General features: G+C 27.9%; 1 protein-coding gene across 1 annotated transcript in view; it reads right to left on the reverse strand.

The window, feature by feature from the left end:
• Positions 1-5,501: 5,501 nt before the first annotated feature.
• LOC119666370 overlaps positions 5,502-10,172 on the reverse strand; it is a 10,387-nt gene continuing 5,716 nt past the window's right edge. Inside the window, exons 2-3 of the mRNA XM_038075651.1 lie at positions 8,357-8,815; positions 5,502-5,814 (exon numbers count right to left, since the gene is read on the reverse strand). Of these exons, the coding sequence (XP_037931579.1) occupies positions 5,502-5,814; positions 8,357-8,815 (772 nt within the window). The remainder of the gene's footprint in view (positions 5,815-8,356; positions 8,816-10,172) is intronic.

Raw genomic sequence — 10,172 nt, forward strand, 5'->3', positions numbered from 1 at the left:
ACCCAGCAAATTAATGATTGTTTAAAAAATAATGATAAAAATCTGTTCAGAATTGCGCAACAAATATAACAATTAAGCGGGAATACTACCCATTCATGAATGCACCAATTTTGTTAAAAATAATTAAAACCAAACAATTTAGAATTAATTAATATATTTTGTTTAATTATTATTTATCATTACATAATTTATATTCTAAATATATTTATATATATATATATGTATTTACAAGATATGTATATCTATTTACAAATATGTAGTATTAAGAGTATCAGTAAGAAATACTTTGTCATTTCACATTTCATATTTCATATTAAATATTATTAACAAAAATATCCGTCTTTATACTCGTATAAAATTTTATATTTTGCCTAACAGTATTTTGTGTACAAATACGGACGTATTTTCACTTTTGATTGAGTTTTTAGCTGCTTGCATTTCTTCAAAATTTCCAATCTTTGATCTACTTTTAATGGTCGGGCTTCTTGCGGTTTTACAAATTCAGTAACACTTACAATATTATGAAGATCTGACGATAGTTTTTCTTTAACGGATTTCTTTTGAGACTTTCTTGAGTTAATAAAATTGTCCAGAATATTTTGAGACATTTTATGCTTTTTCTGTTGAGCAGCACATATAGTTCGATCATCCCTCTTCCTCTTCATATTATTTTCTGAATTTGACGCTTTTTTCTCTCTTGCGTTCACTAAAGCATTTTGTACTGTTTGAGATGTCACTTTAAGTTTATTTTTCTTCTTCAAATCAATAGGTTTTATGGTTCCATGTTGTTCCGTGATTTTTCTAGATGTATCTTTCTGATTATAATCGATTGCAATAACTTCCACATCATTCATATATTTCGGTACGTGTGCTATTCTTCTTCTTGCAGATTTTACTGGTCTGTAGGTTAGTGGTTCGTCATGCTTGATTTCACTTTGTGATGTTAATTCCACGATGTGTCTTTTACCACCAGCTACTTCAAATAACAAATCGAATTCTTGATCGAAATGATGATTACTGTCGTATTCCATTGCGAAAATTGTTATAAGTTCTATTACTCTTAGTCTACAATATATGTGCACTTAACGAAAACCAGATAACGAATGCTGTGAGCAATTTCACTTTTCTACTTTTATACATAATTTAGGGATAACTTGCGATCAAGTGACTTTATTTTTTATTATTTGTTATTTATTTGTTTTGTTTAAAATTATAAAATAAATTACTTATTCACAGGTATTTATAGTTGAAGAGATATTCATAACATCTATAATTATAAGAAACCCATATGACTTGTTTCAGAACCCTTGTTTCTTCAATGTGCACTATTAAATGCTCAACAAAATTTCTACCTGGTTTGTTTCTAAACTTCTGTTGCGTATAATATTACGTATATGAAATACATTCTAAATTATTTTTATTGCTTTACAGTATTGTTTTTCATATCTAGAGTATTTTTATGTTTGGTTTGAATAAATTTTTACCATTGGATCTACCAGAAGTAATCCAATAACACTGCAATAATAATTGTGCATTTCAATAAAATTTTAAGATCCATACAGATATAACTATATTTCGTGTCAAGTCTTACAGCCATGTTCTAGGTAAATATTGTACCCATTTCACGATGTTATCAGTCTGAGTTCGCAATGAGGATATATAATTCATACGACCCATACATTTTGTTACAAATTTCAAAAACAAATAAAAGCAATTAATTAAGAATTAACTAATATATTTTATTTAATTATTATTTATCATCACATTAATTATATTTTAAATAAATTTATATATATATATGTATTTACAAAATATGTATGTCTATTTACAAGAGTATGTATGTAGTATTAAGAGTATCAGTAAGAAATACTTTGTCATTTCACATTTCATATTTCATATTAAATATTATTAACAAAAATATCCGTCTTTATACTCGTATAAAATTTTATATTTTGCCTAACAGTATTTTGTGTACAAATACGGACGTATTTTCACTTTTGATTGAGTTTTTAGCTGCTTGCATTTCTTCAAAATTTCCAATCTTTGATCTACTTTTAATGGTCGGGCTTCTTGCGGTTTTACAAATTCAGTAACACTTACAATATTATGAAGATCTGACGATATTTTTTCTTTAACAGATTTCTTTTGAGCCTTTCTTGAGTTAATAAAATTGTCTAGAATATTTTGAGACAGTTTTTGCTTTTTCTGTTGAGCAGCACATATAGTTCGATCATCCCTCTTCCTCTTCATATTATTTTCTGAATTTGACGCTTTTTTCTCTCTTGCGTTCACTAAAGCATTTTGTACTGTTTGAGATGTCACTTTAAGTTTATTTTTCTTCTTCAAATCAATAGGTTTTATGGTTCCATGTTGTTCCGTGATTTTTCTAGATGTATCTTTTTGATTATAATCGATTGCAATAACATCCACATCATTCATATATTTCGGTACGTGTGCTATTCTTCTTCTTGCAGATTTTACTGGTCTGTAGGTTAGTGGTTCGTCATGCTTGATTTCACTTTGTGATGCTAATTCCACGATGTGTCTTTTACCACCAGCTACTTCAAATAACAAATCGAATTCTTGATCGAAATGATGATTACTGTCGTATTCCATTGCGAAAATTGTTATAAGTTCTATTACTCTTAGTCTACAATATATGTGCACTTAACGAAAGCCAGATAACGAATGCTGTGAGCAATTTCACTTTTCTACTTTTATACATAATTTAGGGATAACTTGCGATCAAGTGACTTTATTTTTTATTATTTGTTATTTATTTGTTTTGTTTAAAATTATAAAATAAACTACCTATTCACAGGTATTTATAGTTGAAGAGATATACATAACATCTAAAATTATAAGAAACCCATATGACTTGTTTCAGAACCCTTGCTTCTTCAATGTGCACTATTAAATGCTCAACAAAATTTCTACCTGGTTTGTTTCTAAACTTCTGTTGCGTATAATATTACGTATATGAAATACATTCTAAATTATTTTTATTGCTTTACAGTATTGTTTTTTCATATCTAGAGTATTTTTATGTTTGGTTTGAATAAATTTTTACCATTGGATCTACCAGAAGTAATCCAATAACACTACAATAATAATTGTGCAATAATAATTGTCAATAAAATTTTAAGATCCATACAGATATAACTATATTTCGTGTCAAGTCTTACAGCCATGTTCTAGGTAAATAATTGTACCCATTTCACGGTGTTATCAGTCTGAGTTCGCAATGAGGATATATAATTCATACGACCCATAAATTTTGTTACACATTTCAAAAACAAATAAAAGCAATTAATTAAGAATTAACTAATATATTTTATTTAATTATTATTTATCATCACATTAATTATATTCTAAATAAATTTATATATATATATATATGTATTTACAAGATATGTATGTCTATTTACAAGAGTATGTATGTAGTATTAAGAGTATCAGTAAGAAATACTTTGACATTTCACATTTCATATTAAATATTATTAACAAAAATATCCGTCTTAATACTCGTATAAAATTTTATATTTTGCCTAACAGTATTTTGTGTACAAATACGGACGTATTTTCACTTTTGATTGAGTTTTTAGCTGCTTGCATTTCTTCAAAATTTCCAATCTTTGATCTACTTTTAATGGTCGGGCTTCTTGCGGTTTTACAAATTCAGTAACACTTACAATATTATGAAGATCTGACGATATTTTTTCTTTAACAGATTTCTTTTGAGACTTTCTTGAGTTAATAAAATTGTCCAGAATATTTTGAGACAGTTTATGCTTTTTCTGTTGAGCAGCACATATAGTTCGATCATCCCTCTTCCTCTTCATATTATTTTCTGAATTTGACGCTTTTTTCTCTCTTGCGTTCACTAAAGCATTTTGTACTGTTTGAGATGTCACTTTAAGTTTATTTTTCTTCTTCAAATCAATAGGTTGTATGGTTCCATGTTGTTCTGTGATTTTTCTAGATGTATCTTTCTGATTATAATCGATTGCAATAACATCCACATCATTCATATATTTCGGTACGTGTGCTATTCTTCTTCTTGCAGATTTTACTGGTCTGTAGGTTAGTGGTTCATCATGCTTGATTTCACTTTGTGATGTTAATTCCACGATGTGTCTTTTACCACCAGCTACTTCAAATAACAAATCGAATTCTTGATCGAAATGATGATTACTGTCGTATTCCATTGCGAAAATTGTTATAAGTTCTATTACTCTTAGTCTACAATATATGTGCACTTGACGAAAACCAGATAACGAATGCTGTGAGCAATTTCACTTTTCTACTTTTATACATAATTTAGGGATAACTTGCGATCAAGTGACTTTATTTTTTATTATTTGTTATTTATTTGTTTTGTTTAAAATTATAAAATAAACTACCTATTCACAGGTATTTATAGTTGAAGAGATATTCATAACATCTATAATTATAAGAAACCCATATGACTTGTTTCAGAACCCTTGCTTCTTCAATGTGCACTATTAAATGCTCAACAAAATTTCTACCTGGTTTGTTTCTAAACTTCTGTTGCGTATAATATTACGTATATGAAATACATTCTAAATTATTTTTATTGCTTTACAGTATTGTTTTTCATATCTAGAGTATTTTTATGTTTGGTTTGAATAAATTTTTACCATTGGATCTACCAGAAGTAATCCAATAACACTACAATAATAATTGTGCATTTCAATAAAATTTTAAGATCCATACAGATATAACTATATTTCGTGTCAAGTTTTACAGCCATGTTCCAGGTAAATAATTGTACCCATTTCACGGTGTTATCAGTCTGAGTTCGCAATGAGGATATATAATTCATACGACCCATAAATTTTGTTAAAAACAAATAAAAGCAATTAATTAAAAATTAACTAATATATTTTATTTAATTATTATTTATCATCACATTAATTATATTTTAAATAAATTTATATATATATATGTATTTACAAGATATGTATGTCTATTTACAAGAGTATGAATATGTAGTATTAAGAGTATCAGTAAGAAATACTTTGTCATTTCACATTTCATATTAAATATTATTAACAAAAATATCCGTCTTTATACTCGTATAAAATTTTATATTTTGCCTAACAGTATTTTGTGTACAAATACGGACGTATTTTCACTTTTGATTGAGTTTTTAGCTGCTTGCATTTCTTCAAAATTTCCAATCTTTGATCTACTTTTAATGGTCGGGCTTCTTGCGGTTTTACAAATTCAGTAACACTTACAATATTATGAAGATCTGACGATAGTTTTTCTTTAACGGATTTCTTTTGAGACTTTCTTGAGTTAATAAAATTGTCCAGAATATTTTGAGACATTTTATGCTTTTTCTGTTGAGCAGCACATATAGTTCGATCATCCCTCTTCCTCTTCATATTATTTTCTGAATTTGACGCTTTTTTCTCTCTTGCGTTCACTAAAGCATTTTGTACTGTTTGAGATGTCACTTTAAGTTTATTTTTCTACTTCAAATCAATAGGTTGTATGGTTCCATGTTGTTCTGTGATTTTTCTAGATGTATCTTTTTGATTATAATCGATTGCAATAACATCCACATCATTCATATATTTCGGTACGTGTGCTATTCTTCTTCTTGCAGATTTTACTGGTCTGTAGGTTAGTGGTTCATCATGCTTGATTTCACTTTGTGATGTTAATTCCACGATGTGTCTTTTACCACCAGCTACTTCAAATAACAAATCGAATTCTTGATCGAAATGATGATTACTGTCGTATTCCATTGCGAAAATTGTTATAAGTTCTATTACTCTTAGTCTACAATATATGTGCACTTAACGAAAACCAGATAACGAATGCTGTGAGCAATTTCACTTTTCTACTTTTATACATAATTTAGGGATAACTTGCGATCAAGTGACTTTATTTTTTATTATTTGTTATTTATTTGTTTTGTTTAAAATTATAAAATAAATTACTTATTCACAGGTATTTATAGTTGAAGAGATATTCATAACATCTAAAATTATAAGAAACCCATATGACTTGTTTCAGAACCCTTGCTTCTTCAATGTGCACTATTAAATGCTCAACAAAATTTCTACCTGGTTTGTTTCTAAACTTCTGTTGCGTATAATATTACGTATATGAAATACATTCTAAATTATTTTTATTGCTTTACAGTATTGTTTTTTCATATCTAGAGTATTTTTATGTTTGGTTTGAATAAATTTTTACCATTGAATCTACCAGAAGTAATCCAATAACACTACAATAATAATTGTGCATTTCAATAAAATTTTAAGATCCATACAGATATAACTATATTTCGTGTCAAGTCTTACAGCCATGTTCTAGGTAAATAATTGTACCCATTTCACGGTGTTATCAGTCTGAGTTCGCAATGAGGATATATAATTCATAGGACCCATAAATTTTGTTACACATTTCAAAAACAAATAAATGAATATCACATTTCATATTAAATATTATTAACAAAAATATCCGTCTTTATACTCGTATAAAATTTTATATTTTGCCTAACAGTATTTTGTGTACAAATACGGACGTATTTTCACTTTTGATTGAATTTTTAGCTGCTTGCATTTCTTCAAAATTTCCAATCTTTGATCTACTTTTAATGGTCGGGCTTCTTGCGGTTTTACAAATTCAGTAACACTTACAATATTATTAAGATCTGACGATAGTTTTTCTTTAACGGATTTCTTTTGAGACTTTCTTGAGTTAATAAAATTGTCCAGAATATTTTGAGACATTTTATGCTTTTTCTGTTGAGCAGCACATATAGTTCGATCATCCCTCTTCCTCTTCATATTATTTTCTGAATTTGACGCTTTTTTCTCTCTTGCGTTCACTAAAGCATTTTGTACTGTTTGAGATGTCACTTTAAGTTTATTTTTCTTCTTCAAATCAATAGGTTGTATGGTTCCATGTTGTTCTGTGATTTTTCTAGATGTATCTTTTTGATTATAATCGATTGCAATAACATCCACATCATTCATATATTTCGGTACGTGTGCTATTCTTCTTCTTGCAGATTTTACTGGTCTGTAGGTTAGTGGTTCGTCATGCTTGATTTCACTTTGTGATGTTAATTCCACGATGTGTCTTTTACCACCAGCTACTTCAAATAACAAATCGAATTCTTGATCGAAATGATGATTACTGTCGTATTCCATTGCGAAAATTGTTATAAGTTCTATTACTCTTAGTCTACAATATATGTGCACTTAACGAAAGCCAGATAACGAATGCTGTGAGCAATTTCACTTTTCTACTTTTATACATAATTTAGGGATAACTTGCGATCAAGTGACTTTATTTTTTATTATTTGTTATTTATTTGTTTTGTTTAAAATTATAAAATAAACTACCTATTCACAGGTATTTATAGTTGAAGAGATATTCATAACATCTATAATTATAAGAAACCCATATGACTTGTTTCAGAACCCTTGCTTCTTCAATGTGCACTATTAAATGCTCAACAAAATTTCTACCTGGTTTGTTTCTAAACTTCTGTTGCGTATAATATTATGTATATGAAATACATTCTAAATTATTTTTATTGCTTTACAGTATTGTTTTTCATATCTAGAGTATTTTTATGTTTGGTTTGAATAAATTTTTACCATTGGATCTACCAGAAGTAATCCAATAACACTACAATAATAATTGTGCATTTCAATAAAATTTTAGGATCCATACAGATATAACTATATTTCGTGTCAAGTCTTACAGCCATGTTCCAGGTACCTATTGTACCTATTTCACGGTGTTATCAGTCTGAGTTCGCAATGAGGATATATAATTCATACGACCCATACATTTTGTTACAAATTTCAAAAACAAATAAAAGCAATTAATTAAGAATTAACTAATATATTTTATTTAATTATTATTTATCATCACATTAATTATATTTTAAATAAATTTATATATATATATGTATTTACAAGATATGTATGTCTATTTACAAGAGTATGTATGTAGTATTAAGAGTATCAGTAAGAAATACTTTGTCATTTCACATTTCATATTTCATATTAAATATAATTAACAAAAATATCCGTCTTTATACTCGTATAAAATTTTATATTTTGCCTAACAGTATTTTGTGTACAAATACGGACGTATTTTCACTTTTGATTGAGTTTTTAGCTGCTTGCATTTCTTCAAAATTTCCAATCTTTGATCTACTTTTAATGGTCGGGCTTCTTGCGGTTTTACAAATTCAGTAACACTTACAATATTATGAAGATCTGACGATATTTTTTCTTTAACAGATTTCTTTTGAGCCTTTCTTGAGTTAATAAAATTGTCTAGAATATTTTGAGACAGTTTTTGCTTTTTCTGTTGAGCAGCACATATAGTTCGATCATCCCTCTTCCTCTTCATATTATTTTCTGAATTTGACGCTTTTTTCTCTCTTGCGTTCACTAAAGCATTTTGTACTGTTTCAGATGTCACTTTAAGTTTATTTTTCTTCTTCAAATCAATAGGTTTTATGGTTCCATGTTGTTCCGTGATTTTTCTAGATGTATCTTTTTGATTATAATCGATTGCAATAACATCCACATCATTCATATATTTCGGTACGTGTGCTATTCTTCTTCTTGCAGATTTTACTGGTCTGTAGGTTAGTGGTTCGTCATGCTTGATTTCACTTTGTGATGTTAATTCCACGATGTGTCTTTTACCACCAGCTACTTCAAATAACAAATCGAATTCTTGATCGAAATGATGATTATTGTCGTATTCCATTGCGAAAATTGTTATAAGTTCTATTACTCTTAGTCTACAATATATGTGCACTTAACGAAAGCCAGATAACGAATGCTGTGAGCAATTTCACTTTTCTACTTTTATACATAATTTAGGGATAACTTGCGATCAAGTGACTTTATTTTTTATTATTTGTTATTTATTTGTTTTGTTTAAAATTATAAAATAAACTACCTATTCACAGGTATTTATAGTTGAAGAGATATTCATAACATCTATAATTATAAGAAACCCATATGACTTGTTTCAGAACCCTTGCTTCTTCAATGTGCACTATTAAATGCTCAACAAAATTTCTACCTGGTTTGTTTCTAAACTTCTGTTGCGTATAATATTACGTATATGAAATACATTCTAAATTATTTTTATTGCTTTACAGTATTGTTTTTTCATATCTAGAGTATTTTTATGTTTGGTTTGAATAAATTTTTACCATTGGATCTACCAGAAGTAATCCAATAACACTACAATAATAATTGTGCATTTCAATAAAATTTTAAGATCCATACAGATATAACTATATTTCGTGTCAAGTCTTACAGCCATGTTCCAGGTACCTATTGTACCTATTTCACGGTGTTATCAGTCTGAGTTCGCAATGAGGATATATAATTCATACGACCCATACATTTCGTTACAAATTTCAAAAACAAATAAAAGCAATTAATTAAGAATTAACTAATATATTTTATTTAATTATTATTTATCATCACATCAATTATATTTTAAATAAATTTATATATATATATGTATTTACAAGATATGTATGTCTATTTACAAGAGAATGTATGTAGTATTAAGAGTATCAGTAAGAAATACTTTGTCATTTCACACTTCATATTTCATATTAAATATTATTAACAAAAATATCCGTCTTTATACTCGTATAAAATTTTATATTTTGCCTAACAGTATTTTGTGTACAAATACGGACGTATTTTCACTTTTGATTGAGTTTTTAGCTGCTTGCATTTCTTCAAAATTTCCAATCTTTGATCTACTTTTAATGGTCGGGCTTCTTGCGGTTTTACAAATTCAGTAACACTTACAATATTATGAAGATCTGACGATATTTTTTCTTTAACAGATTTCTTTTGAGCCTTTCTTGAGTTAATAAAATTGTCTAGAATATTTTGAGACAGTTTTTGCTTTTTCTGTTGAGCAGCACATATAGTTCGATCATCCCTCTTCCTCTTCATATTATTTTCTGAATTTGACGCTTTTTTCTCTCTTGCGTTCACTAAAGCATTTTGTACTGTTTCAGATGTCACTTTAAGTTTATTTTTCTTCTTCAAATCAATAGGTTTTATGGTTCCATGTTGTTCCGTGATTTTTCTAGATGTATCTTTTTGATTATAATCGATTGCAAT

Source organism: Teleopsis dalmanni, chromosome 1 (assembly GCF_002237135.1).
Source record: "Teleopsis dalmanni isolate 2A chromosome 1, ASM223713v2, whole genome shotgun sequence".
Lineage (NCBI taxonomy): Eukaryota > Metazoa > Arthropoda > Insecta > Diptera > Diopsidae > Teleopsis > Teleopsis dalmanni.